The sequence below is a fragment of the Panthera onca genome, chromosome A1 (assembly GCF_046562875.1).
Source record: "Panthera onca isolate mPanOnc1 chromosome A1, mPanOnc1 haplotype 2, whole genome shotgun sequence".
NCBI lineage: Eukaryota > Metazoa > Chordata > Mammalia > Carnivora > Felidae > Panthera > Panthera onca.
In genome coordinates, this window is record NC_138339.1 from 169,638,539 (window position 1) to 169,657,695 (window position 19,157).

Genomic DNA, 19,157 nt, shown 5'->3' on the forward strand with positions numbered 1-19,157 from the left:
TTCTCAAAGTGCCCTTTCTATATTTCCAGAATTCCAAATTTTAATTCAGCAACTTTTCTCACCTATCAAATAGTGAGCAAGCACCTACTGAAAGTTTCGGTAATACAACAGAATTAAAAGCATGATTTCAACTTTCTACTCATTTACAAGTTGAGTGACAATCAATAGATGACAGATAAAAATGTGTACAGCCAAGGCGCCTGGGTGGCTCAGTCAGTTAAGCACCTGACTCTTGATTTCAGCTCGGGTCATGCCCTCACAGTTCCTGGGATTGAGCCCCACGTCAGGCTCTGCACTAACATCTCAGAGTCTGATTGGGATTCTCACTCTCCTTCTCTCTTGGCCCCACTCCCACACATGCTGATGCATTCTCTCTCAAAATAAACAAATAAACATTTAAAAAATGTGGTATAGCCATACCATGGACTTATCAGACTTAGAAAGCAATGAAATTTTGACACACACTACAACATGGATGAACCTCAAGGACATTATGCTCAGTGAAATAAGCCACACATAAAAGGTCAAAAGTTATATGAGTCCAGTCATAAGAGTTACCTAGTATAGGCAAATTCATAAAGACAGAAAGTAAAACAGACCTTATCCTGGGTAGGGGTGGGAGTAGTAGAGAGTTACTGTTTTCGTTGTTGTTTTGTTTTTGTTTTTTGAGAGAGAGAGAGAGAGAGAGAACGAGCAGGGGAGGGGCAGAGAAAAAGAGGAACTGAAGATCCGAAGCAGGCTCTGTGCTGACAACAGAGAGCCCAGTGTGGGTTCAAACTCACAAGCCATGAGATCAATACCCAAGTTGAAATCAAACGCTCAACTGATGAGAGTTACTGTTTGATGAGTACAGGGTTTCAGTTTTGGATGATGAAAAATAAAACGGTAGTGAGAGTTGCACACTGTAAATGTACTTAATGCCACTGAATTGTACACTTAAAAATGGTGAAGTGGGGAGGCACCTGGGTGGCTCAGTCAGTTAAGCATCCAACTCTTGATTTCAGCTCAGATCATCGTCTCACCATTTGTGGGTTTGAACCCCACATCGAGGTCTGTGCTGACAGTGCAGAGCCTGCTTGAAATTCTCTCAAAAAAAAAAAAAATTTACAAAAAATAGAGAAAAGGGGCCCCACATGTACTAAAATTAGAAAGATAGAGAGGATTATTAGCATGGCCCCTAAGCAAAAATGACATGCAAATTCATGAAGAATTCCATATATTTTTTAAATAGTGAAAAGGGTAATCCTATGTTATATAATTATGTATAATTAAATATGTATGTAATTAAAAATTTTCTAAAAAACTAAGAATTTCTCCTAAAAATGGACCAAAGTGAAAATAAGTCTTAATTTCAACTTATACTTGTGTCATTAATGAAGGAAATGTCCTAACTTACCTCAAACATGTTTACAGCAAAAATAGACATTTTCCTATGGAATTTGTAATCTATGCAGATGAAATACTCATGACAACTATTAACACAGAGAATGTTGATGGAAAAATGGGGGAGGGGGGGACTGTACAATTGTAAATTCTTTTTTGAGAAAGAGAGAGAGAGAGAGAGCGCATAAGCAGGACAGAGACAGAGAATCCCAAGCAGGCTCCATGCTCACCGTGGAGCCCAACACGGGGCTCCATCCCACAAACCATGAGATCATGACCTGAGCCAAAATCAAGAGTTGAATGCTCAACCAACTAAGCCACCCAGGTGCCTATACAACCGTAACATGTCTACATTTTACATGAAATAGTGTAATATTACCTCTAAGTAGACCATATAAAGTTAAGGATGTATATTGTAATCCCTAGAAAAACTACTAAAAAATGTAAAAGGTCTAATAGGTAACTTTAAATGGAATTCCAAAATTTAATATAATCCAGAGAAACAAGAAAACAGAAGAAAAAAAAAAGTGAGACAACCAGAAAGCAAACAAAATGGTAGCCATAAATGCAGTCACACTAGTAATTTATTAAATGTTAATAAATTTTACTGGAATTGCATATTGAAGATGGTTACACAATTCCATGACAATACTAAAAAGCACTGAATTGTTTATGAGAAAAGGGTGAATGTTAGGACATGGGAATTACACCTCAGTAAAGCTGTTAGTAAAGAAAATAAGGCAAAGCACCTGGGTGGCTCAGTCAGTTAAGCATCTGACTCTTGATTTTTGGCTCAGGTCATGATCTCACAGTTCGTGAGATCGAGCCACATGTTGAGCCCCGTGTCTGGCTCTGTCTGGCTCTCTCTCCACTCCCCCCCAACCCCTATCACCCACTCATGCCAGAAAGAAAGAGAGAAAAAGAGAGAGAGAGAGAGAGAGAGAGAGAGAGAGAGAGAGAGAGAGAGAGAGAAGGGGGGGGGGGGAAGAAAGAAAGAAAGAAAGAAAGAAAGAAAGAAAGAAAGAAAGAAAGAAAGAAAGAATGAATGAATGAATTAGGCAAACCAAAAAACCTTAATTGTCTAAACACTACAACTTGAAAAAGATATGGATTATTAGAATGATTTAAAAAGCATGACCCACCTACACACTGCTACAAGAGACCTGTTTTCAACATAGAGTCAGATGTGGAAATATATATTGTGTGAACTGTGAGCAAAGACACTTGAGTCTTCAAACATTAAGCACCCTATCTGAGATCACATAGCTACAATGTGGCAGAAGAAGAATTTTAACTGATTCCAGACTGTGCTAATAACTGAAGGGGACAGTAAGGAATTAGGGGAGAAGGAAAGTTCATAGGATAAAATTCAAGCTATTTTAACCAAGCCAAGAGCAGGAAATCCCAACCTCATCAAATCCTAGATTCATTTTTTTTTTAATGTTTATTTTTGAGAGAGACAGAGTGCAAGTGGGGAAGGGGCAAAGAGAGAGAAAGAGAGACAAAGAATCCAAACTGGGGTCAGCACACAGCCTGACGAGGGGCTTGAACCCACTAACTGTGAGATCATGACCTGTGCTGAAGTCGGCTGCTTAACCGACTGAGCCACCCAGGCGCCCCTCAAATCCTACATTGTTAACCTTCCTATTGAAGGCATCCCCAAACCCCACAAACCTATATGAATTTGCCTTGTCTACACCCTTAAAAAATCTCCCTAAAAATAAAGGAGGATTTATCCATGTCAGAGCATTTCTATTCACATCTTCAAATTCTTCAACAAATACTCTAGAAGCTGAACTCTAATCCAACACACAGGAAAATAAACTTCTCAAACATTTCCGAGGACATTCTGTTATGATAAGGGTTTTATGAAGTTATTTCATAAATTCTGAACATAACATTTAAGAGTCACAATTACAAATATACTATAAAATTGTCAGAAGGGGAGCACCCGGATGGCTCAGTCGGTTGAGCGTCCGACTTTGGCTCAGGTCATGATCTCGCGGTCTGTGAGTTCGAGCCCCACGTCAGGCTCTGTGCTGACAGTTTAGAGCCTGGAGCCTGCTTCGGATTCTGTGTCTCCCCCTCTCTCTGCCCCTCCCCCACTCATGCTCTGTCTGTCAAAAATAAATATTAAAAAAAATTGTTTTTTAAATTGTCAGAAGAGTTGCCAAACTTCCCCTCCCAATCCATGGAGACCAGATTGATTCAATTTAAGAATATCATGGAGTGGGGGGCTACTGGATGGCTCAGTCAGTTGAGTGTCCAACTTTGGCTTGGGTCATGATCTCACAATTTTTCAGTTCAAGCCCCACATCAGGCTCACTGCTGTCATTCTGGAGCCCACTTCAGATCATCTGTCCCCTTCTCCCTCTGCCCCTCCCCCACTTGTGCTCTCTCTCTCAAATAAATAAAAAGCATTTATATATATACATAAAATCACAGAGTGGTAAAAGGTATCAATGACTATTTTACATTTCCACCAGCTCTTTCAAAAAGTGAGCAAATCCAAGTGAAGACAGTTACTTTCACTAGGATCCAAGATCACAAGATCAGAAAAACAAAAGAAATAGCTGTTTTCAGACCTTAAAAATGGCACACCAAGCGGAGGGGAGGAAGAATGGAGAAGAAAGAGCCTCCATCAACAGCAAAAATAGGCACCAGCCAAAGCTATCTTTTATAAGACAAAAAAACAAAAGAAACAAACAAAACACTAACAACCCAGTCTAGTTTCAATCCATCTTCAAAGCAGTTTGGAACATTTACTGAGTACAGAATTTGTAACTTTTGTTACAAACTATAGTCTCATTGATTAGCTATGTGACACTGGGCAAGGCATTTACTCCTGAGATTATTCTCTTCTTAACACCAAGGGATGATGATAATACAACACAGCTTGTCGGGAAGATTAAATAAGAATGGTGCTAGTGTATCTATAGGTTGTATTCCATACCTATTTTTAAAAGCCTGGGGGAAGGCAAGAAATATTCTGTGCCACTTCTTTTCTCATAAACAAAATCTACTTTGGCAAATAAGACAAATCTATAGCAAAATTCTAACACACACACTCACTCCGGAAGAATATAAATATAGTTGCAGTGGTAGCTTCCAAACTGGGGGCTAGGGTCAGAGGTTCACAGATGGAGAAAACCTTCTTTTCCAGAATATGCATGTGACTGAAATTTAAGATTTTACATTCTCAAAAATGTTTCATTTTAACATAATAAAAATCAAAGATCTATGTCCAATATGGAATTTCTACTAATGTTAAGAAAACGTATATAGTTAAAACTAGATATCTACAAAATACACTGCAGTAACATTATTCAACTTTCTTAAGCCATGATATAAATAAATTTCAACAGTCATGCACAAAACATACTTCTGTGAGTTACCCAGATCACAGCCTACATATAGATAAAATCAGAGTTATATACAATTCTGAACTTGCAAGGTTTAAGCCTCTCCTTTATCCTCCTACCTAAAAAAAAGTTGTTACAACTATGAGTGAATAGAGTATCATAGGAATCACTTTAAATTTACTCTACTATTTTAAGAACAAAAATAGTGCTAAATGAAACTATTGGCTAACTTGCTAACTTCAGAATTTTAGTATCAGTTACAAACCACTTAAAGCACACTTCTTAACTCTAATAACGCACTATGGATTACGATCTCCCAAGTGAGACAAGGGACCCAGCAAGATGCTGTCTTCCAAGTTTCTGCCTACACAACAGTCATTTTCCTACAATCTGACCATGCACTACCTGTATTACTGTTAAATGGAGAGAAAGGTTTCTATGAGCTTTGGGTAAGTTGACCACAGTTATTTGGTCTTCACCGTTTGGGTTCTCTGTGAATGCTCTATTTCCAACTTAGCCAACGAGGGCACAGTGGTTTTTATTTCAAGTGCTCTGTACCTGAAAGTCAACCAACGTAGGCCAAGTCCTGACTCTGTTACTACTAGCATAGTGTAACTATTAGAGGTCACTGTACCTGAGTCATTGTTTTCCTTTCATGATAGAGTTCATAATATCCAGCTTCGGTGGTTGCATGAATGAAAGAAATCATGGGTCATAATAATTTGTAAACTACATTATTACGCACAGATATACAGCAGTATAATTCTATCAAACTATTAACCTCAACAGGAAAAAAAAAATCTAAACTCAAAAAATAGACATGAAAACTATCAGACTAATTTCCCAAAAGCACTAACTTCAACTATATCCTTGTCGCTAAATGCTCTTCAACAGCTCTCTCCTCTACTAAAGTAATTATTAACAATAATAAAGATTAAGATGATTTGCCTGGCAATGCCAGACTCTGTGCTAAGTTCTTTATATAAGTTGTTTCCCATCTTTACAACAACCTTGCAGGTAGGGGTCATTCTCTTCATTTTACAGATGAAACAATGTTAACTTATTTCCAAGTTTTGCTGTTACAAACAACCTTGCAATGAACATTTCTTAAGGTTTGTCTTTGTAGGTGAAGTTCCTTGTCAAGTCAAAGAATATATACACTAAATTGTAATAAATACTAGTAAATTTCTAGCAAAAAAAAAAAAAAAAGCCTAAAATACTTTATATTCCCAAGAACAATTTTCCTGTCCACTTGCCTACACTGGATATTACAGCCAGTTTTTAAATTTTTGGTAAATCCAATGGATAGAAAAATGACATCTCATCACTGTTTTTGAACAGTTATATTCCTTATCCTGTTAAAAGGTGTCCAACAGAAGGAGATAAAAGAATATGATCATCAAATCTGAAGTGCTTGCTACAGTTTTCTATAAGCTTCCACGCTGAGCACTGTGGATAAAACTCACCGTCGATATGCATGTACACACATATCTTTTAAATACATGGGCAAGACCCAAACGTGAAACACGAACTATTAAATCTAACGTACAAATTTCTCATAAAGCTAATCCCTATAATTTGTAATGCTGTGCTTTAGTAAAATAAATTACTAAATAAATATATATATATATATATATATATATATATTTACTATACTTACATAGATACTTACTATATCTATACACATACATATGTTAGCAAACTAACTAGGAACACTATGAAATCTCTTTTAATATTTATTTAATGTTTACTTATTTTTGAGAGAGAGACAGAGACACAGACTGTGAGCAGGGGAGGGGCAGAGAGAGAGGGGGAGACACAGAATCAGAATCAGGGTCCAGGCTTTGAGCTGTCAGCACAAAGCTCGATGCAGGGCTCAATCCCACAAACTGAGAGATCATGACCTGAGCCAAAGTTGGACACTTAACCGACTGAGCCACCCATAAGCCGCTAAAATCTCTTTAAACCAATACCTCCTTTTTTCAAGAGCAGGTAGTTTTACTTTTTTCTTTCTTTTTTTTTTTTTTTTTTTATTTAATGTTTATTTGAGAGAGAAAGAGCATGAGCAGCGGAGGGACAGAGAAAGAGGGAGACAGAAACCGAAGCAGGCTCCAGGCTCTTAGCTGTCAGCACAGAGCCCGACGTGGGGTTCAAACCCATGAACTGTGAGATCATGACTTGAGCCGAAGTCAGACGCTTAACTGACTGAGCCACCCAGGTGCCCCTCAAAGCTCTTTCATAAATTAAAGAATTTATTTTCTTAATTCTCCTCATAGCTTCCTATCACTGTGTTTTTACCGCTCAGAATACAAGGAGCCCAGAAGGGAAATACAGAATGAAACACAGTTTGGAAATAAAATCTGTTGGCTCGGCACATTAAGATTACTGAAAATTACTGAAATTTCTTCATGAGGGTGATTTGTAGCTTTGTTTTTTTCCATGATTTAAGCAAAACCAAAGTATGATTTGGTTTAAATCAGGTACAGTAGGGATTCTGGGTAATCTGATCCCACTGCATGTAAATTAAGCATAAAGAATAATGGTCACGGGTACCCACAAACATACTCCCACACAGAGGCCCAAATGAAGGCTGTTATTACAAAAAAAAAAAAAAAAAAGAAACAAAAAGAATTAGTCTTGGAAAAAAAAAAAAAACCATAATGTTCAGTATGCTTTTATACTTGGTTTACTATATATTTTCTAATGTTTCTAAAAACAACAATGTATCACATAAAGCACAACTCGTTTTTCCATAAGCAAAATAAATATGCTGGTCTTTGAACAGCAATTTTAAAAAACAGAATCAAGGGTGCCTGGGGAGCTGAGTCGGTTGAGCATCTGACTGTTGATTTCCACTCAGGTCGTGATCTCACGGTTTGTGAGATCTAGCCTGACACTGGGCTCTGCACTAACAGTGTGGAGCCTCCGTGGGATTTTCTCTTTCTCTCTCAAAATAAATATTTTTTTAAAAAAGACAGTAAAAAAACAGAACTAGAAAAAAATGGGGGGAAAAAACCTCCATATTTGATTAAATCTCAAACATAAGATATGGTATTATAATAAAAGGAACTCCACAGTATCCAACTTTAAAAAAAAAGAAAATTCCAGGGGTACCTTGGTGGTTCAGTTGGTTGAGCATCTGACTCTTGATTTCCACTCAGGTCATGATCTCACGGTTTGTGAGATCTAGACTCACACTGGGTTCTGCACTGACAGTGTGGAGCCTCCGTGGGATTTTCTCTTTCTCTCTCAAATATTTTTTTAAAAAGACAGTAAAAAAAACAGAACTAGAAAAATGGAGGGGGAACCTCCATATTTGATTAAATCTCAAACATAAGATATGGTATTATAATAAAAGGAACTCCACAGTATCCAACTTAAAAAAAAAAAATTCCAGGGGTGCCTGGGTGGTTCAGTTGGTTGAGCATCTGACTTCAGCTTAGGTCATGATCTCACAGTTCATGAGTTCAAGCCCCACATTGGGCTCGCTGCTGTCAGCACAGAGCCTGCTTTGAATCCTCTGTCCCCTTCTCCCTCTGCCCTCCCTCCACTCATGCTCTCTCAAAAATGAATAAACATTAAAAAAAAATTTTCAGCTTCTCCTTGCCAAAGTCACCACCACCAACATGGTTATCTATCACCACTACAACGTAAAGCATATTTCCAAGAATATATTCAGTTTGAGAGAGTAATTATTGAATCCAATGGCTGGTCACCAATCACACAATGTTTATATGGCCTAACATAATCAGTAGGCAATTTCATTTCAATGCTGTATTATTTTTTATGGAACTTACCAACTATACCTAGATATCCCAAAAGGAGCATTTTAAATGGCACACTCCAATGGGAAAAGATTTTAATGCTAGGAAAGCTATATCCCAAAAAGAATCTTGCCACGATACACACAAAAAAAGACAGGGTTAGTTATCACTAGCTGCATATTTTCGTTGTGAACCAAAACACAGCAACATTGCCTTCTAACTATAAAGCAGTCCCTTTTGTGATAGACGAAAACTTTTCTTGCAGGTTATTGTTTTATTATTTTTAATCTAGTAATTAATCTTTCCATATCATTCTTTGAACCTACTATGCAGAAATCATTAAAATATAAAACAAAAGGGAAACAAAGACCAATGAGACCAAGTCTCTCATCTCAAGAGGAGATTAAAATACAGTAAAGGAAAAATTTTAATATGGAAAGAGGTATATCAAACAAGAAGTCTCAAAAAAAAATGCTCTAGCAAATAGAAGAAAGAGATTACTTCTCACCTGAAGGGCATGGAAACTATGCTGATAGTAGTAACATGTGAACCATGCCTTTCGGGACAGGCAGAAGTTGGAAATGTGGGAGAGGACCGGTGTGCCCACAGGGTAAAGAGTGCTGAAAAGGATGGAACAGGAAAGAACTAGCCATGTTTGAGAATGGCACTGTTGTCTTGGCTGAGGCATAGCACTGACAATGGGAAATGGAGGAGAAATTACAAAGCAAATTAGTCAGTAAGGAAGGTGGTCAAACCTATTCTATACTCTTCTCTCTAATGCAAAGCCCCTGATGGAAATATCCTTCATTTAAGGAGAATGTGAACTTCCTCATAGTATTTTTCCCCTGAACTGAAGTCACTTGTGGACTTGACTTATTTTCCACAACATGACTGTGAGCCCCTCATGAGCAGGACACACATCTGATGCCTTTTTATATCCTTCTCAAATATAAACACAGCAAACAACCATTTTTTTAACGATTGAATGCATGGATGAACACACAGGCTGTGTCATTTAACTTCTCTGAGACCCAGATACTCTATACCAAGGGTTGGCAAATTTCTACACAAAGGGCCATACAGTAAATATTTCAGGCATTGCAGGTTATTTGGTCTCTGCTATAGCTTCACAACTCTGCTGTTATAAAGCCAAAGCAGCCACAGACATCACGTACATGAATGAGCATGGATGTGTGCCAATAAAATTTAATTTACAAAAACAGGCGGCAGGCTGCATTTGGCCGATGGACCATGGTTTAGAGACTCCTCATCTACACAAACTTAAGTCTAATACATTATATTGTACAAGCACATTCACATGTATTATATTCAAATCACTTTTGACATAACGATACAACTCAGTCAAAATTTCAGGCAAGAGGCTAGCAAAAAAGAATAGAAATGGGAAAGTGTGCACATGCTGCACAAATGGTAAATGTGGTAAATGTGGTAAATGTGGGCCTTTGGTTGCTTCCACCTCATCTGCCCTCTCCAGGCACCTGTTACCATTAGCTATCTGTGTCACCTTACATCACAACTCCGTCAGGCCTCACTTTAATCTTTAGGCCCTAGTTTATAACCTATTAATTGGTTAAAATAAATCATTCTAAACTAGAACTCTAGGATCTCAAAAATTGTCCAAATTAAATTTATGGATCTTAAGTCAAAATTTCATCTAGAAAATTATATTCGTAAGTAATTCTGAATCCATGAAACAACAAAATATAAATATTTCACAGAAATAAAGTATAACATATTAGAATAGTAAATTAAGATACCTCCTGGGATAACTGATCCAATGAGCTTTTTGAAACATTCAAAATCCTAGTTTAGCACCTGAACACTAAGTTTTCAGTACCATCTTGAATGTAGTTCAATTCATTTAACCAACGTGGTAATATCTGGAAAAGACTTTGGTAATACAAAAGTCTTTTCCCAAAACAGAAATTTGATCTTAAATATCACAATATGCAATGAAAAGGGAAATAGATAGAATCTTACTTCTGGCTTCACAGTCCATGCTTGTGTTATAATAATAAATCACTGGACTCTTTGACATAGTTAGCTACAAATCTGAAGAGTCGAATTTTTAAAAAGTCCATATAGTATATGACAAACTCAGTGTCATTAGCTAGGTATAAAGGTGATCTCATAACTCTTCCACTTTTATTCTTTAAACCAAGACCTGGGTTTCAGAACAAAAACTCTTCACTTTTTACAAGTAATTTTCAAAGACTTGATGGGTCAATTAAAATTCTTTAATGCATCATGACCCACATTTACAAAAGCAATACCATCACGCTGCTTTCTGAGATAGAAGTCAACAGATTCTGATCCATGACAAACTTACCAGACATTTGGCAAATTCTTTGTTTTCTGAAAGGAATCCATAACCTGGATGTACCTTAGAAATGAAAACAAAACACACATTCAATTTTACAAAAAATTTCACAAAACCTTTTGTAACCAACACAGTGCATTATTGTACTTATAGTTTAAGGGCCTTGAGTAAGGTTACTTCTCCTCAATACTGGCAGCCGCAACTCACATTCCTGAATACAGACCCAAATTCCAAGAGACTGACTATGCAGCATTCACTTGCAGCACACTACCTTTTTCCTAGCCACAATCGGGACCATAATTCTGCCTATCCACCTACATCTGACTATGCTATTCAACACGACCCAAATTCTCCCTACTTCTTCTGAGGCTGCCTTTGGCCACAAGAGTGGAGAAATTTCTAATGGCTGGTGGGTTGAAGTACAAGGTTAAACAAAACCATTTACGGATAGATGAAAAACTCCTAATTCCCCTTCCTTTACAGTCCCAGGAACTACTGCTTTCTAAAACCCTGGGTAAGCCAACAAATACATTTTATTCCTAATAACATGAATATACTCAACCACTATCCAGTGAGCAGTTTCTGTCAAATCTAGGTAAAATCAAAGTCTGGTTTTACTTTTTCTTTGTATTCTGAAATTTTTTATGCTAACTAGACGTCTACTCTTTCTCCCCTGGCCCAACCCATTTAGCCACTCACAACCACTTTATGCAATCCTCTCTCACAAGCCACGCTGCTACAATTGAAGTTCTACCGTCCTGTTCTACCACACCAGCCAAACAAATGTAGCCACTCTATCACTGGTCAGCATTGAATGTATTTCCAAGAAAACAAGTCTGCTAGAAGGAAAGTCAAATTTTGGAAGGAGCCAATATCATAATCTAGAAGTAGCTACACATCTGAGATTTTTAAACGCTTTAGGAACATGGTACAGAATTGAAATGACTGCATCACAGGAAAAGTTTCACTCCATCAACTGCATTTCACAGAAACATTTCATGAAAGATTGCACTCTGACAAGCTGTCGTCAAAAGGTTAAGAGCTTTACCTTCATTAACTCTGATAATAAACTGTAAACATCTATAATATGGGTTCATGAATTCAGTTTTTATTTAAACCTGTATCTTACTACAACATTTCTTTCAAAGACACGTGAGCGCTAACTGAAGCACTCCAGGCTAATTGCTGGTGTTGGCTGTTTCCATCCCATTTCAGAGATGACTCCCAGTAGTTACAACATTATATATAATTAGTTCTCTGATATGAAACATATATACCCACCAACAACAAAACACTATTCCTGATGTCAGAAACCAGTTCCTTCCCTGGATTCCACCCCATTCAAACAGAATTAGACATGGAAAGCATTATTTATTTCTCCGTGCAAGTCAAGTGTATTCCACTGACATTATCAAACTGAAATAATTACCAATTGCATAGTTTTTATTTCTGGAAGTGTAACCAGGTGTCCTAAGGTTAACATGATTAAAAGAGAACTTGAAGAATCTTTTGGATCCTACTGGTAATACAGATTTTTTTCTTAATCTTATTACACTGAAAGGGTTAATACTCAAAACTAATTGGGATTTTTTTTTCCCTAGCAAATTTGGAAATGAACTGAAACTGCTCCCTGGTGTGAAAGCTGAATCCAACAGCCACCTGCAGGATCAGCGACCAACACTGCCAGATGCTACAAAGCCTTTGATTTCCAGTAGCGAATTCGGACACATTTAACTCGTATGACATGAACTAACTGCAACAGCATTTTCAATCATTCTTTCTTATTTTTTTTTTTCCTGAATACCAACTCTAGCTTTCTGCTCACTATATATGAAACAGCTGCAGTAGATAGATTCATTCAGACTCACAGCTTGGGCCCTGGTTTTCTTAATGGCTTCCATGATGGCATCCATGTTGAGGTAGCTTTTACTGGTGGGAGCTGGGCCAACACAGACAGCCTCGTCCGCCATTTTCACGTGAACCTGAAGAGACAAATCTCTGCATTAACAGATGCTCCCAGCACAAAGAACTCCCATCCCCTGCAAATATACACAAAATTCCAAATCTGATTGTCTCACATATCATTTAGGTAGTCAGATCTCTTTTAAAAAGTGCACTAAAAAAGAAGAGTGGAACAAAGAAGCTCAAGAGGTATATTAACCATGACTGTCATTTATTAGAAGCCTAATCACTCTCTAACCAGGTAACTTCCAGAATATTCCCTACCAATTTGATTAAATAAACCCCCTGCCAACAACTTTAGCCCCTTACTTGGTTCATCAATACATAAATCCCATATCAAAAACTACCCTGTTACATGTAGCCAGAGTAGCCCCGTATTTTCCCGAGAAGCACTCATAAGCTCCCCAAGCAAGTGGGGATAATTAAAGGGACTGAATGAAGGGACACAGTGAGTGTCCCTACACAGCAGCAGGTCAGCACTAAGCATAAAGTTCACCACTAAAGAGTTCACTATCACTACACATGAGCCACAGAATCTTGACAATCATTTAAATACCCTCACATTTGATCCTCATCCATTTTACCTTTCTCCTAGAAGAGCAGATGTGTGCATTAGTCTACTCAAAACTTCAGAATATATAGTCCATTTTTAAGACTACTTATTTTAAAACATTTTAAATCTATTTTTAAGTGTAGGCATTCACTCCTGAAAAGAATAACTTATTTACTTCTAAAAAGAACCTATTCTAAAATGATAATGGGATTCATGTATCTTTGAAATGGATTTCCCTAACGGTCTTCCAGTTTAAGGAATTTCCCATCAGTTTAACTTTATTTTACAAAGCAGACATAAAAACTAGAGCACTTGCATATACCTGGACATTTATGAGCCCGCCCCCGCAAAAGTCTAAGATAGAAAGTACTTTTCAATACTGCTAAGTTATATTCTTCGCCGTGAAGTAATTTTTAAGAAGCATTTTTTTTTTTTAAGAGAACAAGCAAGCACGCCTGAGCAAGGGAGTGGGGCATGGGGTGGGGGGGAGTGAGTGAGTGAGAGTGAGTGAGAGTGAGTGAGAGTGAGTGAGAGTGAGTGAGAGAGAGACAGACAGAGAGAGAGAGAGAGAGAGAGAGAGAGAATCTTAAGCAGGCTCCATGCTCAGCACAGAGCCTGACGCAGGGCTTAATCGCCTGAACCACAAGATCATGACCTGAGCCAAAATCAAGAGCCAGACCTTTAACCGAATAAGCTACCCAGGCACCTCAATTTTAAAAACTTTTGAAATTCGGGGCAGCTGGCTGGCTCAGTCTATTAGGTATCCGACTTTGGCTCAGGTCATGATCTCACAGTTCATGGGTTCGAGCCCCGCCAGCAGGCTCTGTGCTGGCAGACAGAGCCTGTTTGGGATTCTCTCTTCCTCTCTCTCTGCCCCTCCCCCACTTGTGCTCTCTGTCAAAATAAGCTTTAAAAAAAAAGTTTTGAAACTCAATTGCAATTTTGTCATCATTGTTGTACTAAATGCCTGATGTGATTTCACTGGGTTGCTAATACAAAACCAACTACATTCAAGCCATGTAATAAGAGCAACTTATTACTGCCTATCAATGACTAGATGGATTTATGTTTCAAGAACTTCAGTATCTTGAAAAATATAAATCCCTTTTTATATACTTCAGTAATATGTAACAATTGTGGAAAAGTTTAAACAGAACTAATCAATTAACTAGGATTACTGCTGGCTACAAGTTTCAAAGACAAAAATAAAAGATTTTAAGTACAAAGTAATCTTCAGAAACTTTTCCAACAGGTTTTTAATTATTAATTTCCTCAACATTTAGTTTTATATTTTCAATTTTTTTATTTAAATAGGAGAAAAGTACATGAACTGGCCTTTTATTTTCCAAATAATAATATAGCAGAACAAAGTGTGTTTTTCATATTACAGAACTGAAAAAAAATCGTCTTCCTCATTGACTTTTTTTAATGACTTTAAACACTTGGATCTAGATAGGTTAGAAATTGTGCCTGAATTTTAAAACTGAGTTAATGGACATTTTCATGTTAGTCCATTAGATGCCTAAGATATGCTTGGAAAACATACTCTCCTTGGTTAAAAACACTGCATCTTAGTGTTAAGCAGTACACTAGACCAGATCTGAATGAAAGCTTTTAAATACATTCTAAACTACTACAGAAAGGAAGATAGGGAAGACAAGCAGGTGTGAAGATGTTTTGTCATGCTGGGAGGGTCTGTGAAACCTATCACTCAAGAAGATTTGCAGTCAGGTGGGCACTCCCCACCACGTCCATGAATACTTGAGTTTTCCCTGGGATATCATCCAATGTGACCACAACATGAGGTGGAACACTGCCAGGATGACAGACTGTACATTAGATGTGCTCCTTGAGAAGAATGGCAATGCCTCATACGATCTATCCACACTTCAGTACCCACCCAAATCGAACCCAATTCTTTAACGTTACCAACAAGCAAATGTCACCCTTAAAGACTGAAAAGGCAGGGGCACCTGGGTGGCTCAGTCACTTAAGCGTCCAACTCTTGATTTCAGCTCAGGTCATGATCTCACAGTTTTTGAGTTCGAGCCCCACATCGGGCTCTGCACTCACAGTGTGGAGCCTGCTTGGGGTTCTCGTCTTCACTCTCTGCCCTTCCCCTGTTCACACTCTCTCTCTCTCTCTCAAAATAAGTAAATAAACTCTAGGGAAAAAAAAAAAACAAAACACTGAAAAGGCAATGAAAAGAATGCCAACTGCAACAATCTTAATTTGAAAAACCAGGGGGAAAAGATTTTATTTAAGTAATCTCTACACCCAACATGGGGCTCAAACTCCACTGACTGAGCCAGCCAGGTGCCCCAGAAAAAAACATTTTTAAAAACCAGATAAAATCCTATTTCTAACGATGGGGGGGGGGGGGGGGCACGGAGAAGAACCTTTCTTTCTATTCTATACAATGTGTCCAAAGAGACATACAAATGTCAACAGACTAGCTTTCTTGCACATCCTTCTAGAAAGGCAATTCATCCCTAGAAAATAAAACATGAGAATTTAAGTCAGTAAATATTACATTTGCTTTGATTCCATTTTGTAAAACTACAGGTGTAACATCATGACACATTTATTCATGATTATTTGGGGATGGTAGAATTAGTGACTTTACTATTTTTCTTCTGTCATAACTTATACAATTTGCAAAGTGACAAAGCCAAAAATTAAAAACTACAGTGAAAAGGGAATAGGTTTTTGCTAGTTGCAAAACTCTCAATTTCCTAAAATCCTATTTTCCTATCAGTAAAGGGAACTGTCCCGGAATCAATCATGGAATCAAAGGGTTTGCTGAGTCTTTATTTGCATTTCTGAGAATACAGTCAAAAACAAAGGAATGAAAAGAAACTAGAAGGACTAGAACCATATTTTCTTACTTTGGCCCCTGGGAGAAGCAGCAAGGAGTGATGGGAAGGATGGAAGAGGGGGAAGGAGACACCAAGTATGAAAACAAACGCTTAGCAAAAGCAATTACCAATGTGCTAAGACCACAGTGAAAAGGTGAAAAGGATTGTGGAATGGCGGGAGTGCAGAGTTAAGTATGGTTGGTTGTAAAGGGTGGGAGAAGCAGAGTGATCGCTGAGAAAAGGTTTGAAGTGTTTTGTCCATTTTTTTAGCTTAGGAAATGCTTGAACAAATGCCCTTAAGAAGGACTCTTCTACAAAGTAAGAAGCTAAAAAACACTTGAGAGATGAAAAATTCACAGTAAATGGTTTTTGACAAGTGAGTGTCAGAGCTAGGAGGTAAGGGGAAACAGGATAGAGATCATCACACATACACACACACACGCACACGCCAGGATTTAAAAAGAAAAACAGATAAAGGAAAAGAAAAGAAGACAGGAAAGACAAGCAGGAGGGGCAGAAGAACAAACAGCTTGTTGTGCAGTCCAAGACAAGCCCCCCAAGCACCCATTCCCCAGGCACTATGCTGCCTAGAAGCTCCTCTCCACAGACATTCTCGAGCCACCAGTACAGAGAATGCAGCAGGGATAAGATCAGGAATGTTTCTTTCCTTCTAAATAGCAGGCAAATGCCAAGAATGGGTATAAATACAGGTAAATTTACAGACTTGTTGCAGAAATTAAAGGCTCTGACCTTTGGCAGTTCCTATGTAGTGTGTGAAGCAAGAGACAAGATCACCTTCTGACAAAAGCAGCAAAGGAGGAGTCACTGGTGGTGTAAGAAGAACATAAAAGAGGGAGCCTGGGTGGCTCTGGTTAAGCGTCCAGTTAAGCTCAGGTCATGGTCTCATGGCTCGTGACTTCAAGCCCCGCATGAGGTTCTCTGCTGTTAGTGCAGAGCCCGCTTCAGATCCTCTCTCCCTGCCTCTTTCTGCTCCTCCCTGCTTGCATGAGCACTCTCCTGCTCTTTCAAAAATAAACATTAAAAAGAAGAAGAAGAAGAAGAACTACCATGGAGCACATCACTGGCTCAACTGGCGAAGCATGTGACCCTTGACCATGGGGTCATGAGTTTGAGCTCCACGTTGGGACTTTACATTAAAAAAAAAAAAAAAAAAAGGAGGGGCGACTGGGTGGCTCAGTTGGTTGGGCAACCGACTTCGGCTCAGGTCATGATCTCGCAGTTTGTGAGTTTGAGCCCTGCGTCAGCTCTGTGCTGACAGCTCAGAGCCTGGAGCCTACTTCAGATTCTGTCTCCCCCTCTCTCTACCCCTCCCCTGCTCACGCTCTGTGTCTGTCTCTCAATAATAAATAAAGGTTAAAAAAATTTTTTTTAAAAAGGAAAGAAAGAACTACCATATGATCTAGCAATTCCTCTTCTGGATATGTATGCAAAAAAAAAAAAAAAAAAAAGTGACATCAGGATCTCAAAGAGCTATTAGCACTTCCAGGTTCACTGCAGCACTATCCACAATAGCTAAAATGTGTTTAGAGACATTCTGAATATCCATTTACAACTAAATGGATAAAGAAAGTATGATATACACTCACAATTGAATACTATTAAGTCTCTTTAAAAATGGAAATTCTGCAATGTGTGACCACATGAATGAACTTGAGGACATTATACTAAATGGAATAAGCCAGACACAGACAAAATACTGCATGATTCCACTTACAGAAGACATTTAAAACAGTCAAATTCATAAGATCAAAGACTGCTGAATGGTGGTTACCAGCTGCAGAAGGAGGAAGAAATGGGGAGTTATCAACAGGCATAGTTCCAGCTATACAGATAAGCATTAGAGATCCACGTACAACATTGTAACTACATTCAACAAAAATGTATTTTACACTTACAGTCTGTTAAGAGGCCAGATTTCATGTTGAGTGTTCTTAGCACAAAATTAAAAGAAAAAAATGAACGAACAAATTTCAGCCAATTCGGTCATATACAACTCTTAGGTTCTTACTGGAGAGGATGGTAAACACCAAAAAGTTGAACAGAAAGAGTTGGGTGAGGATCAGCTACTCCTTTAACCCATCTTGCTAAAGTTTATAATAAAAGCAACTCTCAGTCCAAAGTCTGCAACAGATACGTTTATTAAGCAAACATTTCTCAGCAAGACAGCATATAACCTGTTCCACATGCTGAATAAAATCCTAATTCTTATCTGATTACCATCTTGCATGAAAGGGTCACCAAGGGATGCATAATTAAACTCCAAAGGCAAGATTTTCCTATCTTTACAGTTACTATAAGACTACCAGAAATCCTCCTCTCTGATGGTGGGACACCAAAAATATGGAATTCAAGAACAGAGCAGAATCCCTAAAGGTAAATGCCCTACTAGATTTTTATATCTTGTCTATGCCAGGGTGAAAGGTCTCTGAAATATTTCAGCCAATCCAAATACCTTGAACAGCACTAATTTCAGTAAGAAGCATCCATTTCTAATATCCATACTGCTATATATTAAACCACTAATGTCATCAACAAAAATCCATTTACTTAAAAATTTAGTCTTGAGGTGACATTAGTGGTTTAAGGTCCAACTCTTGATTTTGACTCAGGTCATGATCTCATGGTCATGAGATCAAACTCCGAGTCAAGCAGGCTCCATGCCCAGCAAGGAGCCCAACATTCTCTCTCTCTCTGCTCCACTTTCCCCACATGCTCTAAAATAATAATAATGAAGTAAAAAAAAAAAAAAAAAAAAAAAAAAGATTTAGTCTTGACTGAGATACGGCAAGTTGTAAATGCTTTTAAAAGCCATCCCTGGGAGTGCCTGGGTAGCTCAGTCGGTTATGCACCGACTCTGGGTTTTGAGTCAGGTCATGATCTCACAGTTCATGAGTTCGAGCCCCAAGTTTGGCT

General features: G+C 38.1%; 1 protein-coding gene and 1 pseudogene across 7 annotated transcripts in view; one reads left to right on the plus strand and one right to left on the minus strand.

Moving 5' to 3' along the window:
* Positions 1–19,157, minus strand: part of PCCA (propionyl-CoA carboxylase subunit alpha) — a 413,047-nt gene that overhangs the window by 331,235 nt on the left and 62,655 nt on the right. For all 7 annotated transcript variants that reach the window (XM_078432172.2, XM_078432163.2, XM_078432167.1 and 4 more), the window contains 2 exons: positions 12,719–12,832; positions 10,860–10,913 (listed from right to left, as the gene is read on the minus strand). In XM_078432172.2, coding sequence (XP_078288298.1) covers positions 10,860–10,913; positions 12,719–12,832 — 168 coding nt within the window. The remainder of the gene's footprint in view (positions 1–10,859; positions 10,914–12,718; positions 12,833–19,157) is intronic.
* Positions 1,124–1,222, plus strand: LOC132682568 (U6 spliceosomal RNA; annotated as a pseudogene).